At 43.2% G+C, this 27,072-nt stretch overlaps 1 protein-coding gene across 6 annotated transcripts in view; it reads left to right on the top strand.

The window, feature by feature from the left end:
- The window catches only part of ZMYND11 (zinc finger MYND-type containing 11), a 109,795-nt gene that overhangs the window by 70,199 nt on the left and 12,524 nt on the right, over positions 1 to 27,072 (top strand). For 3 of the 6 annotated variants that reach the window (XM_048511143.1, XM_048511144.1, XM_048511145.1), the window contains exons 3-5: positions 7,255 to 7,414; positions 12,123 to 12,167; positions 19,008 to 19,169. In XM_048511143.1, the coding sequence (XP_048367100.1) occupies positions 7,255 to 7,414; positions 12,123 to 12,167; positions 19,008 to 19,169 (367 nt within the window). The remainder of the gene's footprint in view (positions 1 to 7,254; positions 7,415 to 12,122; positions 12,168 to 19,007; positions 19,170 to 27,072) is intronic. The other 3 variants (XM_048511146.1, XM_048511147.1, XM_048511148.1) reach the window with 3 other exon arrangements.

The following is a 27,072-nucleotide window of genomic DNA, read 5'->3' as shown; positions in this document are numbered from 1 at the left end:
TCACAAAATACAAGGACCTACAAATTGAAGTTGAACGATTGTGGCAAAAAAAAGAACAACAGTAATCCCACTAGTAGTCGGTGCTCTAGGAGGAATCCCAAGAAATCTTGAAAAACATCTGGAAAGCCTAAACTTGGACAGAACGTCAGTCCACCTGCTGCAGAAAGCAGCACTTCTAGGAACTGCACATATTCTACACAAATACCTCTAATATCCTAGGTCCTTGGGAAGGACTCGATATTCAGAGATGAATTCCAGACACTTGTGCTGTGTTGTTATGTGTATAATAATAATAATAATAATAATAATAATAATAATAATAATAATAATAATAATAATAATATTAAATACGCTGCCTTGTGTTTCTGCTTTGTTTAAACAAATCCGTTTATATAATTCAGTCCCTCATCATCGAGGTGAGCTTCATGAAACTGATCTGTTTGTTCTAATAGTTTTTGGCATAGGAAACAGTGGCTTCTCTGTTCTCATCACCCTGCTTTCGTTGTATATTAAAATCGCTCCCTATTCTGCCAGTCCATGTATGCATTTATTCTTTTTCTCTCATCAGTACAAAACTGGAGTTTGTAAACATTTTTGAAGCGATCTCGTAAGAGCCTGCTGAGTTTCTGGGAAGCATTCAGGGAGAAAATCGCAGTGTAATGACCCAACGCTCAAGCTGCTTTACCCAAAGACCACATGAGGGCCCATTAGGTAAACTGAGGCTCACAGTGACATAGACTGTACATTGAAATGGCAGATCCAGTGCATTTGTCCTGCTGAACACTTCAGGATGTCAGCTTCCATTCTGTTCTCAGTATTCCGTGGTATTCTATTCCATTCTGTTCTCTAGTCTCACCAGCAACTGCCACTGTTCTAAATTCCTTTTACTCATTTCTGTTGGACAGTAAAATAACTGTGGCCCCTCAGACTGTTGGAAGGAGAATGAAGAGCAGGGATTTATAGGAGGTCTCTTTTCCCGGAAAAGGAGTTCAATGGCATAGCCGCTTTGGTGGTTCGCGTAGGGGGGATTAGGCAGTCTAACAGCCTGAGATGTAAGTTAATGACATTTTTGAGTGGGAATCTAGAGTGAATTTAATCACTGGAACAAGCGACTCTTGTCTGCATTAAAATTACTATTATAATTATTACTCCTGACAGAACTGACCAGATAATGAGCGTTATGGGAGGTTGTATGTTGCCTGAGGTACATAAAGTATGAACGAACAGGATCACCTCTAGGTCTGTCAACAGCTTCTGTCAGGCTGATCTTAGTTTAATTCCATCTGCCACCCACGTCGCCATCCAGTTCAACATACAAAGCCTTGCGTTTTTAAGTAAATTACTGTTTGGCGTGATTTTATGTAGATAGCAGTTTGTAGACATGGAAGCTTGTTTTAAATAGAACAAGTGCCTGGCTTGGTCTTGGTCAAGTGAGCCTTGAAGTGTGAGGTAAAATGTACTGCATTTTAATAGAACAGTTCATTTCATTCATATGGAATTCAAATGATGATGCTACAGATACCTTGTTAGAAGGTATGATTGCAATTAATATTAAGACAGGTACCTTTTCCCCTCTTTTATTCCCAACAACTCTGCCTCAGTTGCTTTTTTACGATTACATAATTTTTATATTTATGGTTCCATGTTTTTGCCTTTGCTGTCTCTTGTTTTTCCAGTGATCTGAAAACTAATACGATTGAATGACTAGACTGGTCCAGTCCAGATTTTGACATCCTGGACTGACATCCCAGTTATATAATGAGTTGGTGAGACTTATTCCTGGGTGGCAAGTCAGTGTTCCTCAGTCTTACTTCATCATCCATGAAGCAGGAATAAAAGCAATCTATCTTGCTGCTTATGAGCTCCATCCAAAGGGGGGGGGGAGGTGTAAATCTGCCTTTGGAGGCAGTACTGGGTCATACCAGTGGATTTGCCCTCCCCAAGGCACTTGTCCCAACAGAGGAGCAGATTTACCTGCAGGTGGGTATCATGGCCCTCCATGGTGGTCGAATGCAGTGCAGAGCACCATACCAGCATGCCTCTGCCTCTGTCGTGGATGTAGCAGGAGCAGTCTGGAGGCATGGCCAGCAAAGGAGCCAACACCATTCAGCTTGTACCTGATTGTGCCCTCTGCTATGCCAGTGCCTGGGGACTAGGTGGTGTAAATTCACCTAATCCCAATGGGGGTTGTCAGGTGGTAGGAAGGCCTTTTTGTTCTTGTCCCCCCACGCCACTGGAAAGCCCTCTTGAGAGTGGCAGGGCGGAGCGGCTGTGGGGTCATGTCTGGGGGCCCAACCCTTTGGATGGGGCTATAGTTCAGGCTAATATTTACATGAAATCGAGTAATTTGATATCTCTAGTTAAAAATATGTGCTTAGGTTCCTGTTCTTCTTCCATATGCTCTGGTTCCCTCCTAAACCTCTTCATTGGACAAGATATCTCGATTTGGTTAAACCATGCTTGCAGCAAACCATAATTTATCTTAAAATCAGATTGGAGTGGGTTTCCAATTTAAAAGGTAGACTGCCATTCATGATAAACATAGTGAGCATGATTCAGTGTCACAAAGCACTATGGCAGTGATGGCGAACCTATGGCACGGGTGCCAGAGGTGGCACTCAGAGCCAGCTCTCTGTGGGCACGCGCAAACAGAGTTCATCATGTGGGGTGGAAATCGCCCCTCCCGCATCTAGGCTGGCCTGGGCCACTGGGCTCGATTATTAGCATTAAACCTAAGACCTAGTTTTGGGGAAGCAGAATAGGTAACTCTGTTAAGCGCTGTTAAACCCCACTGATTTTCATGCGAAGAACTAAAGCACGATCCTTTATCTGGGAGTAAGCTCGGTTGCTGGCAATGTGGCTTGCTTCTGAGTAAACCCTCCAAGGGTCGTGATTCACCCGTTCGGAGAGTTGCACGGTTGCTTCAAAGCAAAGCCACCAACTACCACCAAGCTTACTCCCGAGTAATGCGTGCCTTGGAGCCAACCGTTTTCCCTAAACTAAAACCTCAGCATTCAGGTTAAATTGCCGCGTTGGCACTTTGCGATAAATAAGTGGGTTTTGGGTTGCAGTTTGGGCACTCGGTCTCGAAAAGGTTCGCCATCACTGCACTATGGAATACCACAAGCCAGAAAGTTTGGGAGGAATTTGAAGAGGAAAAGGAAGTGCGCAAACTTGAAGTACGTTCCTGACAGCCAACCCATAGCCGTTGGCTGTCTCTAACCCAAACCTAAATGAGAACGGATTTGAATTTTCAGAGTTTTGTAAGTTTATTTGAGAAATGAAGAGAATGTATTCAGATGTTCAGAACAAGTCCTTGAACAGCACTGGAGCGGGGACACTTAAGCCTGCCATGAACCATCTGAGATATATTTGAGGCATTTGAATGAAGCCTGTGTTAGGTGGTACTTTAAGGAGCAGCGCTGCTTACTGATAGCATACCTTTGTGGATGTTGGGCAGGAATCTTGCAGCATGACCTTAGACTAATCTAAGTGGGGTTTGTGCTCCTTGTTTGCACATGAAGAAATCCTAAATACTCAGCTTCTGAGCTGCAGCCGAAGTTTTTTTCTCTCTCCTCCTTTCTGTCTTCTGTGGGCAGACAGCCTCATCTGGCCAGATCAGGAACTTAACAAGCAGATTATCAGGAAGAACCTCTTTATTTCACCAGACAGGTCTGTATTTTAGCTAGTGGGGATTAGCATTAGCTTCCCAGCGCTGAGATACAGAAGGGTTATTTCAGCATCCTGACTGATTAAAGGGTGGTTTGGCGTATTACAGGAATTAATTTTGTCCCCATGCCAGGCACGAACCTCTTCAAGCGTATTTGCTTTGCTTCTCTTGACTCGCTGGAAACAGCCCAAGGAACGTAATACTTTCCAATCTGTTGACCAGTGGCTGAACACTGTCTGTAGTTCTGCCTCAGCTGCTTTCGTCCAAAGTAAGGCTAATCAGATCTTTCCAGAGAACAACAGTGCGGAGTCGCTTTATCACCAGCTTTGTCCTGCACCAAGCTTTTCTCCCTTTTATTTCTTGACATCCTTGAGGCCCATTGGCAGCAAATGTCAACACCCCGTTTTTAATCACTAGCAGGGGATTTTCTCTCCACATAGCAATGAACTTATAATAGAGCTAAGGTTTCTCTGTCCTGGGCTGAAAGCCTCTGTAAAGTTGATCACTGATAGAGGGAGCAACCAGTGAGGGCTTCAACTAGGGTTACCAATCTCCAGGCGGTGGCTGGAGATCTCCTGGGATTTCAGCTATCTCCAGGTAACTCTAACCCTGGAGAAAATGGCCGGACTCTATGACATTATACCCCAAAGATGTCGTTCCCCTCCTCAAGCCCCACACATCTCATGCCCCCAAATAATTTCCAGGTATTTTCCAGCTCCAATTTGGCAGCTCATCTTCTATGTAGGCCTTTATCATTCCTTATTCTTGGCTTTCAGTTCTCTGTTGCATATTGGTCAGGGGCAGGATAAGATGCCAGCCTCCAGATACGGCCTGGGGATCTCCAGAATTACAACTCCAGACTACAGAGATCACATCCCCTGGAGAAAAGGGATGCTTTGGATGGTGAACTCTATGGCCTTTATCTGACTGAGGTCCCTTTCCTCCCCAGACTCCTTTCCCAAATCTTTAGGATCTTAAAACCTGGATCGGGCAACCCTAACCCCAACCCCCAGTGCTGGCCAGGAAGGACCTGGCAACCCTAAGGCTGCGTTTTGTTGTTCTGAGGCGCCGCCATAGGAATGGCCCTCCTCCGCAACGATCGAAACGGGCAGAGATTGCTCCGGTGTTAGATCACTTCGCGCCAGCGTGCTTTGTGAGGGAACGATTGGCAGAGAGGGCACTGAGCTGCCGATTCGAGCCGCGGAGGAGGTGTCGCTGGCGCTTTGCAGCCGCTTGCTCGCCGGTTGCTCCGCAGCTCCGTGCTGACCGAGGGGGCGTTTCGGCTCCTGCGGTTTGCTCGACTTTGAGGGGCAGGAGTGGGTTTTAGATGACCCAGTTAAACACTGTAGGGTTTTGGGAAGGCTACTAGAGTTCTTAGAGGAGGCTCTGGTGGCTTCGGCTACCAAGCGGTGGTATCCCGGTTGGGGAGAAAAAAGACCGTCGGCCATTTTAGAATTTGGTGGGAAGAGTCACATTGTATTGTCGAAGGCTTTCACGGCCGGAATCACTTGGGTGCTGTGTGGTTTCCGGGCTGTATGGCCGTGTTCTAGTAGCATTCTCTCCTGACGTTTCGCCTGCATCTGTGGCTGGCATCTTCAGAGGATGATCCTCTGAAGATGCCAGCCACAAACTCTGAGCATCAGGCAATGCTCTGTCTCCTTGGCCTTATCCAACACTAAGCTTTCATCGATACCCGGCAGGGGATGATGGGAACTGTAGTCCATAACATCTGGAGGCCTGTGAGTTTGATACCTATGGTATATAGACTATGATCTGAAGACATTAAAACCTTCGCATTTTCACCTCTAATTCAACTTTATATCATTATATCATTTCCTATATATTGACAGTTGTCAACAATTCAAAAAGGGCTCATACTCCCTAGTGATGGGAATTGTAGTTCCTGAACATCTGGAGAGCCGCAGGTTCCCTACCCCTGCCCTAGGCAATCCAATTCACACCCCAATTATAATTTTTCTAAGGTCTTTTTCCTGCTTTGTTTTTTTTAACAGAAAACAACTTTTCTGCAAGACTGTATGTGGCATTGCTGTAACGTTGGACAAAATTAGGGCTTTACTTTTCTGCCCTCCCTCCCACAGACCCTAGCCAAACCTGTTTTACAAGTGCTTTGAAAAACCAAAACTAGACGAAGAGCCCGTTCTGCTTCTATGGATGTGTTTGTTCTGGTACAAAGATTACAGCAGACTATTGGACAATGACCTCTATTTCTTATCACCGTCATCTCCTTAGTTGTTGTTTTTCCCTTTGTGAAAGCCTGAAGGTATCTCGCATATCCTTTCACCTGGTTGCGTGGCCTTCTAAAAGCAACCATCTTTCTTAACTCTCCACTTCTTAACAATTCAGCTACACTTTCTAAGAAATCGAATTCCCCACTCAGTTGACTGATGTGGGAATAGGGGAAACATCTGCAAACACAGTGAAAAAAATGACGAGGATGGACTTTCCCCCATCCCCATAGCAGTCAAGAGTAGACAAGTGGCAATTTTAGAACTGGCCACAGCCTCATATTCATGTCCTATAGGGGGTTTGTCCCAAGGAATAGCAGGAAACAAATTGTTTTGAAAATAAAAAGTTAGACATTTTGCTCCTCTGTCAATTCTCATGGTATGGTTGTCACGATATAGTATGTTCTGAGCACTAATTCTGCAGCCATTTGAGTTCTTCCTCATTGCTCCCAGGTTGCCAGCTTATCCAAGATTTCATCACTACAGTAATGCAAGGCACAAAAGTGTCATTTTATTTGTCTCCTAGTCAATATCATTATGCTATCTTAAATAGAACTGGTTGTGTTAATTCATGTCACTGGCAATGCTTGTCTTTAGATTTCTGACTGTCAAAGTAGCAAATAAGGTGCATGCTACAGGATACGTAAGTGCATTCTTGGGCATTCCTATGACCAGAGTGGAGGAAAGGCTTTCTGTTTCATGTTGTGAGCAGAGCTCTTCTTCTGGGGCTGAGACTGGGTTCTCCTGGGAAAAAGAAACTTCCAGCTTGGGAAGCGTGATGCTTGATGGTGACCCAAATGTTCTTCTCATGGTTTAGATAAGTTAATTTGTTAATTCTGTAGAAAATCTGTGAGAGTCAGTGAACAGAATGGCAGAAAATCCTTGATGGCAACTCAAATGATGCTTGATGGGATGTTGTGTGGTTTCCAGGCTGTGTGGCATGCAAGGGGGGGGATCTGAATTGGCACGCGAGGGAGGGGAAGGGAAGGGAGGAGTGACATGCAGGGGAGGGGAGGGAGGGGGCCGGCATCTGGACATGGCCCACCCACCCTAGTGGTGGGGGAAGGAGGGGTGCCATACAAGGGAAGGGGAGGGAGGGAGGAGATGGGAGGGAGGGAGGGGTGGCATGCAATGGAGGGGTGGGAGGGGGAGGGCACACAATTGGCACGCAAGGGAGGGGAGGGGAAGGGAGGGGAGGGGTGGCCATAGAGCCTGGAAACTACACAACACCCCAGTGATTCCGGCCGTGAAAGCCTTCGACAGTAAATTAGACATGTGTTTGAAAACAAGTGCATGTCATCTGTTTTGTTAGAACTTCTTTTTCTGCTCTCTTCACAGGTACATGTCTCGGGTTCATGGTATGCATCCCAAAGAGACCACACGTCAGCTTAGTTTAGCAGTGAAAGATGGCCTTGTTGTGGAAACCTTGACAGTGGGATGTAAGGGATCAAAAGCTGGTATTGAGCAAGAAGGATATTGGCTGCCTGGAGATGAAATTGTGAGTATATGTTTCTACAAGAATGTACATTGCATTTCCTGGAATGCTGACCTGCAGGATGCTACTTGCAGTTCTGACCAGCACCTGATGCGCAGGGACTCAGAACAGTTTGCTTTTAAAACTGACGCAGGCTAGAAAATTAGGTTTTTTTTAACAGTATCAGATAGTACAGGTTTAATTTTTCAAGGCAGAATGTTTTAGATCCAAAGTTGCTGATTAGACGTGTGAGAGTCTCAAAGGAAAACAAAGACAGTTCATTAAAAACAGTTTAATGAGTGCGGGTGATGTGAATAAATTACATTTTTATCTATAAATCAGTTTTAAGGCATAGGGCTATAGGCTTGGATCCAAAGAACTAGTATGTAGGCATGCCCAAGGAATTGGGCGTGCGGACTAAAAATTATGGCTATTCTCCCCTCTAAACAGCAGAATCACCTATTCTGTATTACGTATAGCTTTTGAAGTCATGTCCCTAGTTCCAGAAAACATTTACTGTGTGGAACCTAAAGCTCCTTTAGCTACACAGAACTGGTCACAAGGTTCATTGGATTCAGGTCTATGGTAGAAGTCTCAACAATATGGCACATTGTTTGGGAGGGGGGAGGCAAAGGAAAATGTCACCCATGTATGAACTATTAACTATTTATTTCATAATTGCCCTGCTCTAGGATTTCTTTGAAGCACCTAGAAATTGGTTGCTGTTGGAATGGGATACTGGTCTGACCGAGAGTTGGCTGTTCGTATGTTCTTTTACAGAGGGACCCTAGATGAATGGCATCAAAGGATGAAAGCTTAGGGGGCTCTTTGGGATAGGATGGGTTTGGGATAGGATGGGTTGGGTTGGGTTAGGGTTGGCCAATTTTGCCTTTAAAATTCTTGGGTATTAGAAGAGCCCAGGTCTTCTTGATGTAGGAGTGGCGTGAAAAGTCTCAAGAAATCTCCAGCTGGACTAGGGAGGAGTCACAGGGCCCAATCTTGAATCCAAATTCTGAGCCTTTGCCTTTGATCTAATTAAGAGTTGCTGCACTTGAAGACACCTTAAAATCAGTTTTGATGTTATGTGGCAGTGACATAACCTGGCTGTTCAGAGCTTTTCTTTAAAAAAAAATCCAAAAAAAAATAAAATTATCAGCACTTTTACAGTTTCAACACTTGCGGAAAATGGTGCTGTTTCACCAACAAAATGACATTACTCTCTTATTTAAAGGTCCCAGTTTGAAAGTTTCGTTGCTGCTGTCAAAGTAAAATATGATTTTAATTGAAGATCTAAGATCTGGACCCAGTGTGTAACACACTCCTCTCTGTGATACACCTCTGAAGATGCCAGCCACAGATGCAAGCGAAACATTAGGAATAAGATCTACCAGACCATGGCCACACAGCCCAGAAAACCCACAACAACCAGCTGAAGATCTATTGTTTGGATCAAAAGAGAAGTACAGGGTAGTGCAAGAAGCAAGAAGCAAGCCTTTATTGGCATAGACAACAGTACAACAATAATTAAAAAAGGATTAAAAAGCATATACAATACAGGAAATAAATGTTAGGTCGAAGGAAATCTACTGGCGTTTAGTAATTTCCAGGAAAAAGTCTGCCATTATCATACAGAGAGAAGGATCAGGGTTGTCCAACAGGGTAGTGGAGATATATACAGAAGATTCAATATCTGTGCATACATCCAAGTACCCTTTCTTTCCTTTGTTCAGTTTTAGGCATCATGTAACCTAAGTTAATGGAAGTGCTACTGCCCGCAGTTTTAAGTGTTATTTTCCCTATGCAGAAGATGGAAAACTTGAACTGAAATATAGCCAAAGGCTTTCTTTGTACTCTACGTAATGCACACTTCATAAGAACATAAGAACATAAGAACAAGCCAGCTGGATCAGACCAGAGTCCATCTAGTCCAGCTCTCTGCTACTCGCAGTGGCCCACCAGGTGCCTTTGGGAGTTCACATGTAGGATGTGAAAGCAATGGCCTTCTGCGGCTGTTGCTCCCGAGCACCTGGACTGTTAAGGCATTTGCAATCTCAGATCAAAGAGGATCAAGATTGGTAGCCATAAATTGACTTCTCCTCCATAAATCTGTCCAATCCCCTTTTAAAGCTATCCAGGTTAGTGGCCATCACCACCTCCTGTGGCAGCATATTCCAAACACCAATCACACGTTGCGTGAAGAAGTGTTTCCTTTTATTAGTTCTAATTCTTCCCCCCAGCATTTTCAATGAATGCCCCCTGGTTCTAGTATTGTGAGAAAGAGAGAAAAATTTCTCTCTGTCAACATTTTCTACCCCATGCATAATTTTATAGACTTCCTGAAAAATTATATCAGATCAACTTTGTAGTGAAGGACTAAGTATAGATTGGTTAGCTATCATGGCTACAAGATCCCTGGTGGACAGAATAAACAGTCGTAGTTGTGTGTTCTTTGCATTTAAAAAAAAAAGTCAGATCCCAAGCCAAGATAATCAAAATCCTTCTAGATTCTAAAAATCTGTATAAATCAAGCACATTTTATTTATTTCATTAGTTTGTGTGGTTACTGCAGTTCTATTAGTCAGGAAAAGGGCCCTAAAACCTCATTACCAGCTCCTTAAAATCATATTGTGTCCTCTTTAATTTCTAGGGATTTCACTGGGCACCGACGGTATTTTCTCAGCCATAAAGTCTAGAAATGTGCTTTAAAAAGTGAACAGATATTCTCAGCACACCCAATTCTGTAACTAGTACCAAATACTCTGTTTTTCTAATGCTTGCATAGAGTTGCAGAATGTACACTACCTGTTCATAGTTCCTGCCCTATATGCATGTGCAACAAGGAAATCTCCACGAGGGCAGAAGATAACTTTCACTTCCCATAGCTGACTACAGCTAAGTCCAGACACTCATATATATGTTCTTTCACAGATATATAGTCCTGTACTGCATAGCTTTATATTAAAATCACACCTTTTTTTTCGTGACGGAGGAGATGTCTGGTCCGTCCTTACACAGGGTCCATAATTATAGTGCAGTCCTACGCGGAGTTTCTCAAGTCTTAACTGGAGTCAAGGAGCAATGTAAAGTCTAACACATTTTATTTCAGCATAGGCTTTAGTGAGTAAAAGCTCACTTCTTCAGATGTGTGAAATGTACAACCATTGGGCCTGATTTTATATACAGCAGAGCAAGCTTGTTTTCTGCTTCTCCAGAGACTAGGAGTAATGGATTCAAGGTGCCGGAAAAGAGATTCCACTTAAACATTAGGAAGAACTCCGGACAGTGAGGGCTGTTCGACAGTGGAGTTCACTGCCTCCGAGAGTGGTGGAGTCTCCTTCTTTGGAGGTTTTTAAACAGAGGCTGGATGGCCATCTATCAAACGTGCTTTGATTGTGTATTCCTGCATGGCAGGGATTGGACTTGATGGCCCTTGTGATCTCTTCCAATTCCATAATTCTGTGATTCTAGAGCAGGGGGGTGTTACAAATAAAAGCCAGTGTCTCAAACCAACTTCAGGTTTGAAAATTCCTCAATGTTTGGAGGAGGGTGGGGTTTGGGGTATAGAATCCACCCTCCAAAGCAGCCATTTTCTCCACGGGATCTGATATTGCAGTCTGGACATCTGTCATCATTCTGGCAGATCGCCAGGCCCTACCAGAAGATGGCAATCATGGCAAAAAGTAAGATCTAATCTGCGGAATGATACATTAATACAAGTGAGCGTAAAGAACCCTTAGCTAACAACCACAAGTCTGGATACACATACAGGCTAATGCAGGATGGAACAAGATCATGACACAAACTGGCACCTGTAACAATGGGATGTTTGAGATGTCAGCATCTGTAGTGAGTTAGGAATCCACAGTCCCTTCCTGTTAAACCCTTTGGGGGATGGGATGCGTTGTATTGAATTTGCTAATGAACACCAGTTCAGTACTTTCAGTTTCAGTCATTGACTGACAGTGCATTTAGGCTGGAATAATGCTACACAGGGTTGCAGTATCACAGTGCAACCCAAACAGAGTTACACCCTTCTAAGCCCATTGATTTTAGTTGACTTGAAAGGATTAAATTCTGCTTAGGCGTGCACTGTTAGTTTTCTGCTAATTGTTTCTGTTGTCTGCTGGTAGCTTAATTCCACACAAGCCTCCACTTCTGCAAGTAAATAAAACACCTTCGCAAATTTGGGCTAGAGTTTCTGATTCCCTTGATAGCGACTTCCTACATACACACACCCCTTTTTTATTTTCCAAGACCAGCCAAAAGCATTTTTTTAAACTATGAGTTAGTTGCTGATAATACATAATTTTTTTTTAAAGCACCTCTTGGATTTTCCAAAGTGTTGACACCATCGCAGTACATCATCAGCATGAGTTTCTGCCCAGAGATTGTGTGGTGAATTTATTAAGTCCTTTGCTATTCTGAGAATGCCAGGGATGGACCCAGCTTAGACCCTTTACTGTTTTTAATGTTTTTGTTTTTAAAAAATCCCTTTAATTTTATTGCTTGGGAAGCTCTCAAAAGCAGAAAAGAAAAGGGGGAAATTACTCTAGATAGAGCAGCCCACAGAGTTGTTTGGGGAGGGGAATCTATGTTGTCAGGATGCTATCTGTAATAGTATGCTTTCCGCATCTCCATGTCTCAATTCATTTTAGCCCTGTATGTCTCAGATGGGTTCCAGTACAGCGACCATGTGTGTTTTTTTTTGTTTTTGTTTTCTTTATTTTGAAAGGCCTACAGTATGCAGCCTTTCTCCCGGACAACAGCAAAAATTAAGGTGAACAACTTTTGCACTATGCAATCTTGAATTTCCTGTTGTGTTTTCACTTATTGACATTTTCTGATGTAGCCTAGGATAGATCATTAGCCTGTCACTTTTTAAATTTTCAAGAAATTTGTTGATTGTGCTTATAATCTGCATTCTGAGCAGTTTTGAAATCAGTCTTTGTGGGAGGGTGGTTCATTTTTTTTTCTTTCTTCTTCCTGGGGAGCTGGAAATGGTAACTCGCGTTACGCCACAAGATGTGGAGTTGCGATGGTTTCTTTTTTTCTTCCGTGATTTTGGGAGGAGCTGATGACATCTGGTGGCAGACTTTGCAAGTGCAGACATGGCCGGTGTTCCTACTTTGCAGATTTGGGGAACTTTGTATCTGCCATTACTGGAATGTTGGCAGCCAGATGTTAAGACTTACATAAATATCTTCTTCTTTGTGCAAGGAAATTATGTGGCAGATAGCCACATAGATTCTGGTCCTGCAAATGTTCCAACTCATGTGCAGATTGTAGGGTGATTTTTTTTAAAAAAAATCTTGATTTTTGACTTTGAATTTGGAACTGTTTAATGAGCCAATAACTTAATCACGATGCAACACAATGTCTGCCATGAGATGTCTGTCAAAAGTTTAACTTCTTGCCAGTAACATGCATTTTGACCCTTGCAACTTTCCTGTTAAAGTTCTTTCTTTGTTGATGTTTAAAAACATGACCCATTTTAAAACAGTAACTATTATATGCATTTCCCCCAATCTGGAGATTTACATTGGAAATACAAACACATACATGCAGCCATTCATGAAAAAACTGCAGTAGTCAAAATTACCCTCTACTTCAGCCCCTCCCCCACCTGTCCCTTCTTTAACACAATCATTTTTGACCCAGAAATGCTAGCAGACATATTTGCAGTGCATCGTGTGTGTCCTTGACTTGAGAATGCCTTTACAAAGGGCAACCTTGGAATAACTCTCTGAGAACAGTTGTTTTTAAAGCCCTTAAAGTCTGACTGCTTCTCAGGCTCACAGTAAAAAAAGGCTGTCCGTCATTTGGAGCATGGTGTGAGAGGCATCCGCATCCATCCACGCTCATTTGCTCCAAGAGATACTTAACCCAGTGCGAGTGATGGATGGGTGTCAACGGTGGGTTCTCACCTCCTCTGTCAGACAGTGGAGCAGAAAAGCCTCTTTCTGATCTAGTGTTGTTGAGGCTGTTGTGCTCCTTTAAACATACAAGGCTGTGACCCGGTTTAGTTGGGTCTGGATTGCTACGATGGAATGTTAAAGAGCCCGTAGTAGTCACTGAGCAACTAGGAGGCAAATGAGACATCCATTCTCCCAACTAGTTACATGTGTCGCTCTAACAGTCTAACATCAGCAATTTTATCATTGCAACGTATACGTCCTTGTGGCTTGAGGGGTGGTGTCAGCTAATTAATAATTAGTTAATTGGGGTGCTGTGTGGTTTCCGGGCTGTATGGCCATGTTCTAGCAGCATTCTCTCCTGACGTTTCGCCTGCAGGAGAGAATGCTGCTAGAACACGGCCATACAGCCCGGAAACCACACATCACCCCAGTGATTCCGGCCGTGGAAGCCTTTGACAATTAGTTAATTATTTCATTCTGAATAATAAGGGCCCAGCTCATCAGGGTATTGTCCTGGACAAGCCATATTGAAACGAAGGGGAGCCAAGCAAAGGCTGACTGCTGTCCAGCAGAGCTACCGTTCATTTCAGTAGAATGGGTGCAGGAAGACCCCCACCCAGGACTGTGTCCAAACTTTTTTTTTTCATGTTTAATTGAGCCTTTTCTACCAATAAGCATTTGGCAAACTTATACCAAGAAGAGGAATGAGAGCGCATCATGTGGAAATGTAATTCAAATTTGGCAAAGTATCAGATGTAAAATAAGATAAACTGAAAATGCTATGTTTTTGTACTTAGTAGAGTTTTCTAAGAAGGAACCAATGAAATCAATACGGGAATAGTCATGGTGGGTATTACAGGTGCAGAATATATTGTGGGCATATTGTAGTATTTTAATACTGCTGTAACTTACCTGAATCTAAAGGATAGAACTTGTTGGAATCGTTTTTAAAAGCAGAAAGACAAAATATTAAGGGCCTATTCCTATTTGGTGATGGCCCTGTGGAAATGCTTTGGAAGCGTATGGGTTTGCCACTTCACCTGACCAAACTGTTGTTGTTTGTCTGAATTATCAAGTCCACAAAAAGTCAATGTAGTCAGTTTATGTAATCAAAGTGGCACAATTTGGGAGAGCCTTTGATTGTGCTAATGGCAGTAGTCACTCAGGTGGAGATGATAATTCACACAAAGTACGTCTTCAGGTGAGTTGAGGGAGCATCCCAGGCTTGGCCACTCATGCAGGGGCACTGCACATACACAACTGTTGTGACTGGCAGGCATTCAGAAGTGCCATTTTGACCTGCTGTCTCATTCATGCAGTTTTCTTGAGCACCCACAGTTGTGCAAATCAGAGCATCCAGACACAAATGCAGAGATGATGGCTCAGACCAACCACAACTTCACAGGAGTGGCCAAACTATGGTGCTTCAGATGTTCACAGGCAACAATTCTCATCAGCCCCTGCCAGTATGGCCAATTGGCAGGGGATGATGGGAATTGTAGCTCATCTGGAGCACCATAGATTGGCCACTTCTGTGGCTACACATTCTCAGGATGCCCATATGGAGATAGCTGTCAAATGTCAACTGAGGCAAGTTGTCTAGTTACCCTAAAAAAACACAACAGGCCATTGTAAACATTTTCTAGTTCCCTGACTGTTGATCTTTTTTTCCATGAACTCACTTTTTCCAGTAATAAGAATATGGCAGTAAGGGTTGTGTCCAGTATTTAGAATAATCCAGATGTGCTGTTACTCTGGGTTTTGGCATGCCCTCTGTGTTTAGGCACATGTTAGGCACCCATCTGAGACTGTTTGTAATTATGAACTGTGAGTGTGAAAAAATGTTTCAGTGTAGACAAGGTCTTGATTGCACATGTACTGAAAGCTCTTTCAGTGGCTGAGAGGAAATACTCACTTTATAGCCACAACATGAAACCACAAACCATTTGTCCGTACCCTAATTTGTGTTCCTATTTTTAAAGAAGAATGAGTTCCATTCGTCTAAGATATTTTTAGGAAAACTGAAATACCCCCTATTTAAAATATAAACAGAAATGCAGTCCTAAATCAAATTAACTCCCTTCTAAACCCATTGAATTCAGTGGACTGAGAATGATTGGGCCCTGGTAGAGTCACATGGCAAGCGTGTTACACGTTCTGAAGTTATCCTTGATGCAACTTTAGAGATCTGTGAAAGCCCAAGACATTTTGCAACTCCGAAGTACTGCCCCACCTGATCTGACAAACGAGCCCCATTATTCCTTGCAAAGTAGCAAGGGATGCTGGGTGTGACAGTCAGATCATACACTGTTTCATTGCCGTCACTAAAAATATTTTCTCCAGAAGCGGCTGTTTCTGCATTGTTTCTGCAGAAGAGCCAGCCCTGTTAGTGATACAGTTGACTAACAGCTATTAGAATATTTATTTCTGTGCTAGTAATACCATAGAGACCTTCACCATAATCTAACATGGAGTTAGATGCATTTTAAGCCCATTTATTTTAGTGGGACTTCAGAGCACAGACCCAGAAGTTAAACCGAGCCTCATATGATGCACAATGTGTATTGATTTTGATGAAACTAGAATGCACATAGGTATAATAAACATCTGAATGCCTTTTACTCAGTGATTGCTTATCTGTCTTCCACCAAAATAAATGGCATGTAAAAGGTTCTTTTGTTTTGCCTCGATCGTACCCTTTCAAAGTAAGGCTGGGAAGTCGAGGGAGATGGAGAGAGGCATTTCTTCTCTTTTCCCCCCCTCTGAATTGTATTTAGAAGTCATGTTTATAGGCTTAATTTACACCACTGCAACCATTTGAAGGACCACAACTCCTGACCAAAGCCAGATTCAGCACCAATAGTTCAGTCTCTGGATTCATTGAAAACACATTGCAAAAGGTATGTTCAAAGGAGGAACACGAAGCCACTTGATGTTGGCATATTTCTGAGGTGGCCAAGTGGTTTGCAGGTGTGCTCTGCTCTGTTCGTAAGTTGCAAAGCCGCTCTTGATGGAATATTAATTTGTGTTAATTCATATACTGAGCTTTGAGCTCTTGCAAGGAGCTCTGCTTTGATTCAGCAGGTCAGCTCCAACACATAATGCTGCCCAAGTCGTACAACAAAAGTAAGGAGAATGCTTAAAATGGAGGCCAACCAGAGCAAAAAACAACCTGGGACCGAGAACTGGTTGGGAAGTAGATCAGGTTTTATAGTGGAAATGTCAGTGTGGTGTCGTGGTTAAGGGTGGCAGATTCTAATCTTGTGAATTGGATTTGTTTCCCCACTGTTACATGCAAAGCCTGCTGCGTGCTAGTCACAGTTCTCCCAGAACACTCTCAGGCTCACCTATCCCATAAGGTGTCTGTTGTGGGGAGAGGAAGGGAAGGAGTTTGTAAGCCACTTTGACAGCCCCATCCAAAGGGCTGGGCACCCGAATATGGTGCTGCAGCCATTCCACCCAAGGGGGCTTTCCGGCAGTGTAGGAAGGCAAAAAAACCCCAAAACAAAACAAAAAGCCTCCCTGCCCCCAGAAAGCTCCTATTGGGCTTAATAAACTTACACCACCAAAAGGGTGTCATAAGTCCAAAGTTCATTGATGTAACAGAGGCAACAGTCATGTGAAAGCCAATTACCATTAGCTCCACCCCTGGCCATGCTTCTGACCTGCCTTCTACACTGCTGTGGGAGTGCAGGGACAAGCACCATGTTTCATCACCGTGGAGGGCTACCATGGCTGCCCACCAGTGGATCTGCCCCTTTGCCTGGGCACGTTCCCTGAGGAGGGCAAATTTACTGGTACAACCTGCACTGCTCCCAGCAATGGATCTCTACCCTGCCCCTCCGCCCTGCCCCACCCCCCTGGATGTGGCTATCAGACTCCTAACAGTTATATTTTGGCAGTCTCGAAGGATTACTATTACAGTAGCTAGTAAGCATTCTTAGGTTTATTTATTCTTACTTGCCCATTGTGCATATGGAAAGGAGTCTCTTCCCATCCTCATCGAATTTTGAAGAAGGCAGAAGGTTCCCTTGGAGAGTTTTGCGGCTCCTGTTCCTGGAAGTCCACGTAGCATAGTGGCTATAGAGAAGGAGCAAGGGGATTCAGAATTCAGCTCTCACCTCTGCCACAAACTACCTTAGGCCCTTTCCGCACAGCCAGTTTATGGCGCCCTTGGGACGGCAAAAACGCCGTCCCCAGGGAGCCATTCGCACAGGGGGCGCAGCTGCTGTGCAGCCACGCCGGCCTCGTGCCGCCCAACCGGCGTGAAGCCGCCATTTCCAAACCTCGCTCGGCAAGCGAGGTTTACAGGAAACGGCGGCTTCCAGGCGCCTTCCCCCCCCCCCCCAGACTGGGTGACTTACCAGTCCTGCAGCCCTCCAGCGCGTCGCCGAGGCCTGGGGACACGCCCCCTTTGCCCTGCGACCCTGGAAGCGATTCGTATGAAACGGAAATGTCCGGAGGGCCGCATGACCAGTAAGTTGCTCTGCTGCGCCGTCGTCTCAGCTGATTCTGGGACCGTCCATGCGAGGAAACGGTCAGAAGAGGGGCTCGAAGATGCGACGTAAAATTGCAGCGGATTCGACCCCTTCCGCCCGCGTCTTGAGCGGCATATAGTAATTTTAGGCAAACCACAGTCTCTCAGCCTCAGAGCATGTTTCCTCGTGACTTACATGGGTTATCCTAAGTCTTACAAGAAGCACTTTCAGTTCCAACATAACTTATTAGAAGAGTTGGTTTTTATACCCTGCTTTCCTTTACCTTAAGGAGCCTCAAACCGGTTTTACAATCACAATTCCTTCCTCTCCCCACAACAGGCGCCTTGTGAGGTAGGCGAGACTGAGGCCCCTTCCGCACATGCAGAACAAGGCACTTTCAATCCACTTCGCAGCTGGATTTTACTGTGCAGAATAGCACAATCTGCTTGCAAACAGTTGTGAAAGTGACTTGAAAGTGCATTATTCTGCATGTGCGGAAGGGGTCTGAGAGAGTTCTGAGAGAACTGTGACCTGGCCATGGTCACCTTGCAGACTTCATGTGGATAAGTGAGGAATCGGAAATGGTTCTCCAGATTAGAGTCAGTTGCTTTTAACCAATACACTGCTCTTAGCCACTATACCATGCTGCTAAAGCCCTTCCTCTCCATGCTGAGTGCTGCTCTGAGGGAATTCCTTCCCTCAGAATCCCTAACAGCAAAAGGAAGATTCTCACCTACTGTTAAGTGAGGAAATGTTAACTAAACCTCCATACCAACAGAATAACCAAGGGGTGGTCACTGCCATTGATAGGGCAAATGTGGGGAGTGTGGTCCCATTGCTTTCCTTCCAGAGGGGTGGGGGGGAATCACTGGGTTTTACATAAATACTATATTATGCAAGTCTGTGACCATCTATACGGACAAATAACTGGGGATGTGGTTTATATATGTTGCATTTGTGTTGCTCACCCAACACTTTCTCATAACGAGAACTAAAGTCTTGCATTTACTAGTGTTTGAAGTTGCTTGGGGTGTGGAAAACTCTCAAAAGCTCATAGGGTTTGGGATTTAGATAATCGTTTTAAAAAGTAACCTACCAAGGAGGTACAGTACTTTTTAAATATTTATAATGCCTGTTTGTTGCGAGTTCAAGAAATGTGCTTTGTTCTTGGCTGTTGCGGATATTGACAGAATGTTCTATCAAATTATTTTGTATTTCTTGTAGGACTGGGAGACAGAAACTCATGACTGGTATTGTTTTGAATGCCATTTGCCTGGAGAGGTGTTGATATGTGACCTGTGTTTTCGGGTGTATCATTCCAAGTGTTTATCTGATGAGTTCAGGCTTAGAGACAGCAGTAGTCACTGGCAATGCCCAGTTTGCAGGGTGAGTACCTCTGAGCTTTCATGTGCTGAATAGAGGCTGGGTATTTGTTGTTAATAGTCCTGAGAAGATGTGTAGCCAGGAGAAACAATCCTTTTTTTTGTCTGCTGTAACACCAATGCGTACATTGAGTGCAAATCCAAAAGTATGGCCAAATCTGGGTATGCCTGGGCAAAATCTAGAATAGCCTGCCACTGTCAAAGAGCCTTTTTTTTTTTTGAGGAAGCAATTAGAATGACTGTATTGCTAGATTGGACTGGGACAGATCGTGATGTGCAAAAACCTGGAGTTCTAAAATATACCCCCCCCCCAAAAAAAAATTGGTCCTAAGAAACATTTGACACAATCAGGCAATCTGTCCCAAGTTCAAAAACTCCCCGGGATCTGTGGGGTGCCCCCCACCCATTTCATGGAGGGGATCCGATTTTGGGCACGTGCCTTTTCTGTGGGCAAAAGTTAGATTCCTGCAAGAAATCCACGTCTGCGCCATCATAGCACATGCACGGCATTTATTCAGTGGCATTTTTTTTCTTTGTATTTACTAGGATTTCCCCTCCCTCTTACATTTGCCCAACCATATCCAGATATGCGTGAGATTTGGCACTTTTCCACAATGCATACATATATTGAATAGAAAAAGAATTTTAACCATGTGTGCATATTTACTTAATCCTCCAGAAGGTTTGCATTATGTTACAGCAAAAGACACATCTTATTTTTTTTCCTCTGAGCTTAACCGATGTTTATACATGCTATATAATATTGTGGGTTGAACTCCACTCAAAACCATTTTATTCGCACGTTGTACATTGAACTAATTTCCATAAGCCAGGACTCTTTAGTCAGAGGCTCCATTCTTTTCTTGCACTCATCTATTCATTCATTCATCTTTCAGATATGAGTACCAGAGTCCATTAGATTCATAGTTTGCCAGTCAGTCGTTGGTGGGAGGGAGAGGGGCAGTATAGGGGAGAGACTAGAAATGAGTATTTCGTATTTGCAAAGACCATCGGGTTAGTCAGGCAGCCCCCACCCCACCCGCCCCCCACAAGCCAGTTTTGTCGTGTAACTTCCCCATATAAAGATGCATATCACCTTGTAACCAAGTACGTGCTGGAAAAGATGGGGATATATGAATGAGTGATCGCTGTATCTAGCATTGTAGGGAAGCGTCATGTTTATTAAAAATAGCGATAGAAGACGGATGGTAAAACGATGGAAGTTACTTGATGTTTAATGCATTTTTAATAGGGCATGGCGATAGCTCTGCACTTCAGTGTCCATATTGGTGCAGGAGATGTTTCGTTTGCTCAAGGAAATGTCCAGCGAACAACAAATCTTTGTAGCTGCCAGGAGGCATTATTTTAATCCCCGACTCTCTGTGCCAGAGGAGCTGGCCGGGCAGGGTAGCTCTTTGAAAAGCCGCTTGTGATTAGGAAAGTTTTCTAAAAAGAGATACAAAATCCCGTGCGTGTAAATGCTATTGGCTCCCTTGGTCACCGCAATCTTTGCTGCAAGAAAGAGCAAGAATCATGACTGCGCAGCCTCTTCAAAACAAAGCCTGCAGTCCCTCCGCTGCCCCACTTCCCGCATTCAATTGGCCAGCTGCTTCTCCTAATATTGGCGCCTTAATATTGTGCACTTGCGATGTAGCAAGGAGCCCATTATTTAAGGCATTCTTTAATAATGGCAAATACCAGTCGCTACTCAGCAGAGGGACAGCTGATGCAGAAAGGTTTGAATGCCGCCATTGTTGTATTGGCACTGAGCTGTTAGGTGTGAGTTTCACTTCAGACAAATGGCTTTTTTGGAAATAGCACGGTCACGTCATTTTAGGAATGAACATCATATTTTTCTCCAGATAGTAATACTCTCATGTCACAAATTTCATTCTTAAAAAAAAAAAGCTGGTCTTCAAAAGCTGCTTTGTTGTGTTCTTTTCCTACCCACCCAAACATAGTAAGAGGCAGTAGTTGATGGCCATGTTTGGAACTGAAATGAGTTTTCCATAATTTTCCCTTATCATTGTGACCTGCGCTTTCTCACTGTGAGTCTGTTCTTAGAATCATAGGCCCCTTCCGCACATGCAAAATAATGCGTTTTCAAACCACTTTCACAACTGTTTGCAAGTGGATTTTGCCATTCCGCACAGCTTCAAAGAGCATTGAAAGCAGTTTGAAAGTGCATTATTCTGCATGTGCAGAATGAGCCATAGAGTTGGAAGGGTTAAATTAAGTTGGAAGTGTGTACCAGAGAAAATTACAAAGGGTTTTTAGCTCAGAATCACATAGACCTACGAAGATGCTTCAGAGTTCGGACACACTAATTTGGGAGAAGTTATATGGAAAGGGTTTGGAATTAAATTCCTGATGGCCATGTGAAATTCCTCAAAGCATTAAGAGGGAAAAATGTTCTCTCTCAAATCATATTTGATCACACAGCAAGAAATAAGGAGTTGTCACATACATAAACAAAGCAGTATTTATTTCTGCCATGTTTTTTTCCCAATGGGGATTCTAAAGCAGCTTACAAAATACACAAAAATGCAATTTCAATCAAATAGGGAACACAAAAATACTCCCAACATCCTGGGCTTGTTCAGGATCCACTGACCTGGCTTACTCAGAGCAACAAACTGCAAGCCAAGAACTTCCATTTGTGGCATTTTCATTTTTTCCCCTCCCCCTCTTAGGAATAAGTGTCAAAATAAACTTGTGGACATTACAGATGAATTCCTTTTGTATGGTGGATTATTCTCAATAACGGCATGCTGCTAGAACCAATTCAAAGTGAAGTTTTGCTGTAACAACTTTTCACTGGAGACATTCAAGTGCACAAACACAGGAAGGAAACAATACATTTGAAAGCCAAGTGACAAGGGGAATAATGCTTGATGATTATGCCTGTATGGGTTCAGTCAACTTCTACTGTGTTATCTTGCACTTTTATACTGGAATGGGCTTAAATGAATATGGTCATGGTATTCCCCCTCTCCTATTTTTTTAAATATTTGCAACAGAACAATTTCTCAAAACCTCCTCTCTGAAATGAGTTAAAATTTGGTCTTGTTCTAGAGACACTGTATGTTGTTGGCCCTAAATGTGAAACTGCTGTCGTTGGATCACTGCAAGGTTTTTTGGCGCAGGCAGAGCAGTGGGAGTTCCCGTAATAGTAAGAGCAATCTGCCTATTGTCCTATAGAAAAGGTTGAGAGTGTTAGACTTGATGGACAGATTGCTAGAGGGTTATCTCAGAACAGTTTGGTAATTGGATTTCCTCTTTTGTCTCTCTTGAAGAGGCCCCTCTTGGAAAGCTGTAAGCCATCTTGTTGGATCCTTAAGGGCTATGAGAAGTGTGTGTTCATGGTGTGGCTTTTTTTTAAGGCATTAAAGGCAGGGGATTTATTTGTCCATTGTCCATTTGGCATCTTTTGAATAATGTATATCTGGAACGTTTCTATTGCTTTGTTCTTAGAAAAATATGCATATTTTTATGCATATTTTTATGCATAATATGCAGTCTTCAATAGATGGATCACTGGAAGTAATACCAGAATAGTCACATATGATTCTGTTTACTCCAGGGAGTTTTCCAGTACCTTTGTAGTAAACTGTATGTAAAGTGCTATCAGGTTGCAGCCAACTTATGGTGACTTTAGGGTTTTTAAGGGAAGGCATTAACAGAGGTGGTTTACCATTGTCTTCCACTTTATAGCAACACTAGATTTCATAGAATCATAGAATCATAGAGTTGGAAGAGGGCACAAGGGCCATCAAGTCCAACCCCCTGCCATGCAGGAACACACAATCAAAGCATTCCTGACATATATGTTCATTCAACCTCTGTTTAAAAACCTCCAAAGAAGGAGACTCCACCACTCTCCAAGGCAGTGAATTCCACTGTTGAACAGCCCTGACAGTCAGAAAGTTCTTTCTAACGTTTAGGTGGAATCTCTTTTCCTGCACCTTGAATCCATTACTCTGTGACCTAGTCTGTGAGGCAGGAGAAAACAAGCTCGCTCCCTCTTCAACATGAGATCCCTTCAAATATTTAAACATAGCTATCATGTCCCCCCTTAACCTTCACTTCTCCAGACTAAACATCCACATCTGCCTAAGTCTCTCTTCATAGGATTCTTTACCGTTTACCATTTTGGTTGCCATCCTCTGGACAAGTTCCTTGGTGGTCTCCCATCCAAATACTCCTCAGTGATTCAAGACTTTTACCAAAACATGTTAGTAGTGCTGTAAAGCCCTCTAAGGGCGATATACTTCCTAATGTTTTTATTCCACACATGTCTGTTTCTCTGGTTAACATTCTAGCTGTTGGGTTCGATCTTGCCGTTACACCCAGCCAAGTGGAGAACATCTCAGAACTCTGAAAGCATGCTCCTTGGGCTGGAGGAGAGGTGTTGGCAAAAGTACAATTGAGAGTGGCTCTGGACATGGGGGAACATCTTGAACTTCCTGTTTTGGGCAGTACTCATGACGCAAAACAGAATGTCAGTACAAGTGCAGGGGGAACAGGGCATTTGCATGATGGGTTTGCCTGTGTTTTCTGTGCCCTATGAGTGCCGCCATTATTTTCTGCAATCTTTCCCAAAACATTATAACAAAACAGATGTGGGAGAGATCTCAGGAAAGATGGGAAAAAGCCAAGACATGTACAGAAACACTGCAGTGCTTTAGAGAATCAGGGGAAAACCCTCACTTCCTAATAACATCTAAGCCAGGGCAATCAACCTGTGTGTCAGTGGCATGAGTGTTCGTTCTTACAAGATAACAAACAATGCTGTCTGTAATGAACCAACATGTTTATTCTCAGTTGTGTTGATTCTTTCCTGGTTGGCGGCAAAGGGGAGAGAAGGCTCAAACAGCGTTGCTTGTTAACTTACTTTTTGCTAATTTTATTGAGATTTGATAGTTCAAAAATTACTGTTGTTCAAACTCTGTCTTATCTTAAGTGATGGAACATATGTGAGGATTCAAGGTTAGAAAATCCATTGTTGTTTCGGGGTTTTTTTGTTTTGTTTTATATCTGAGATGGATATTAGCCTGGCAGTCTCATGCTGAATCTTGCCATTTCACTAATGCACAATTAAATTACGTTGTTGCCAGCCATAGCTGCCCACTGAAATCGATTTGCTTCAGTGGAATTATTCAGGAACAGTGGGTTAAGAATTGCAGCCAATGTATGAAGCTATTTGCATGCATTAGAAACCCAAAGTCGGAAATGGTGGTTAGCAAGGCTTTCGTAAGAATTTGCAGCAAAATGGTTTTGGTTTAAGATCAATCTTTTAGCATGTTTGTCTGCTCTCAGAATACAAGATGGCGTCCCTTTCGCTCTATAGTTCAGGAATGGTAGCTACGTTTTGAGTTTCTAAAGGGAAGCAGAGCATGTTGGGTTTGCGAATCTTCCATAACAGCCAAAGCACACCTTATCCCACTGTTGTGAATTTTTAAACCAAAAAAGATTTCCATATTTTTGTTAAACAAGGCAGAGTAAGTAAGAAAGAAGAGGATATGCATGCTCCCATATGAGATACTTCACCTGCAAACATTGTCTATTTCTTGGACACAATGGCTTGTTTTAGACATGACTCGAAACCGTGGTTTAATTAAGCTAGCTAAGGTTCGTATGATAGTTTAAATGTGAGCTGTTCCTCCAGTTATTGTTAGTTAAGGTCCAGTAAGCCAGGATTTGGTTTATTAAACACAGTATTAACGGTAGTGTTGTCTGATGTCTGAATGCAAGCATCCTTGCTTAATCCAGACTTGTTCTCTGATGATGCAAGCCACAAAGAGAAAGTAGTGAAACCACCCTTTGTGAGGCAACCAGTCCTAAGCAGAACGGAATCCTGTTTTTCTAAACTAACCATAGCTATAATAAACTATGGTTTCGTGTTATCATTGGACTGACCCAGTGTCCTTTTTCGGTCATGTGCAAGAGCTTTGCTTCACATGGAGATGAATTAGTATGGTCAATGAAGTCATTGCAAATCAACCAACAAAAATGTTTCTGTTCACCCCCTAATCAATTGAAGTAATTGAGAACTAGCATAAAGTTGACACTAAGATAGTTTAGACCAGTGGTGGCAAACCTTTGGCACTCCAGATGTTATGGACTTCAATTCCCATCAGCCCCTGCCAGCATGGCCAATTGGCCATGCTGGAAGGGAGCTTATGGTAATCCCATAACATCCTATGGAGTGCCAAAGAACCACTCCCTGGGGAGTTTAGGCTTCCCAGGCAAAGAATGCCGAAAGGCTATTTCCTCTTGCCGTATTCTAGAACTGAAGGCCTGTTTGACCTTTCTTTAAAATCACATAATTGATTATCTGCTTTGTGGGCCCAGAGTATGATTTGTAGGAACATAAGAACATAAGAATTAGCCTGCTGGATCAGACCAGAGTCCATCTAGTCCAGCACTCTGCTACTCGCAGTGGCCCACCAGGTGCCTTTGGGAGCTCACGTGCAGGATGTGAAAGCAATGGCCTTCTGCTGCTGCTGCTCCCGAGCACCTGGTCTGCTAAGGCATTTGCAATCTCAGATCAAGGAGGATCAAGATGGGTAGCCATAGATCGACTTCTCCTCCATAAATCTGTCCAAGCCCTTTTTAAAGCTATCCAGGTTAGTGGCCATCACCACCTCCTGTGGCAGCATATTCCAAACACCAATCACATGTTGCGTGAAGAAGTGTTTCCTTTTATTAGTCCTAATTCTTCCCCCCAGCATTTTCAGTGAATGCCCCTTGGTTCGAGTATTGTGAGAAAGAGAGAAAATGAAGCAGCACTGCTGTGGATAGACAGGTCTAGTCCTAGTTGTTGCCTTGATGCTAGGCCACTTGGGAAACATGTACTGATGTTCCATGGGGAACGAAAGGGTAGAATAAATATGTAATAACTAGATAGTATTGGCTTCCTTCTCTCTACTTCCCTAATAGACTCACCATTCCCTGGTGAAATCTCCTTAGTAAATCATAGTTTCATGCATCGGTTTTATTTTATTTTTATTTGATTTAATTTATTACCCCCACCCCACCCCCACCCAAGCAAGGCTCAGGGCAGCTAACATACATGATTATAATCACATTAAAACCAATAAATTACGATTTTCAAGTTAAAGCATTCAATGTAAAAATGTCCCTGATGGCAATTTAATCAGCGAACATTGTCCATATAATAAAACTTACATTCCCAGCCAAGGGCAGGACACAAGACAGGGCCAATATAGCTCTTAAACGGCTTAATGTCTTACAGAGCTCTGATGTCTGCCAAAAATGGATTCCACCATGTAGCAGGCAGCCAACTGTATGTCTTTGAGACTGGGAATCAGTAAGAGATTGCTATCGGAGGACTTAGTAGTCCTCCATGGGCAATACAGGGAAACCATTCTGTTCTCAATATTCTGTCTGTTAACAGTAGAGTACAGGTTGTGCATCAAAACAATCAGATGTTGTTGCACACCCATTTCCTTTAAAAACCAGCCATAGCTTTTCATGATCCACACGGCCAAAAGTTTTGCTTTAATCTAGGAAAAAAGCTGATTTTCTTTTGAAATTATCTCGTGTGCTTTAGTAACCAGCATAAATTTATGATGTGATCTCTAGCGCCTCTTCCTTTTCTGAATCCCGCTTGAACATCAGGCATTTCTCATTCCATCTATAGTAACAGCCTTTGTTATGGTTTTGTCGATTTTGTTTATAATGTTGTTGCTGCCCTGAGCCCCTTGGGGAAAGGCGGAATATACGTCAAAATAATAATAATAATAATAATAATAAAATAAATAAGATTTTGAAAATCACTTATGCCTGGCTTTTACCACGCACTGCGGAAAGGGTGCCCCTGCACCGGTAGGAATTCTGCCGGTGGAGGGGTGGGGGCTGTTTGCATGGGAGCGTGCGAGCGG

Source organism: Sphaerodactylus townsendi, linkage group LG11, assembly GCF_021028975.2.
Source record: "Sphaerodactylus townsendi isolate TG3544 linkage group LG11, MPM_Stown_v2.3, whole genome shotgun sequence".
Classification (NCBI taxonomy): Eukaryota; Metazoa; Chordata; class Lepidosauria; order Squamata; family Sphaerodactylidae; genus Sphaerodactylus; species Sphaerodactylus townsendi.
The sequence above is the reverse complement of the archived record's forward strand: the minus strand, read 5'-3'. Positions and strand labels throughout refer to the sequence as shown.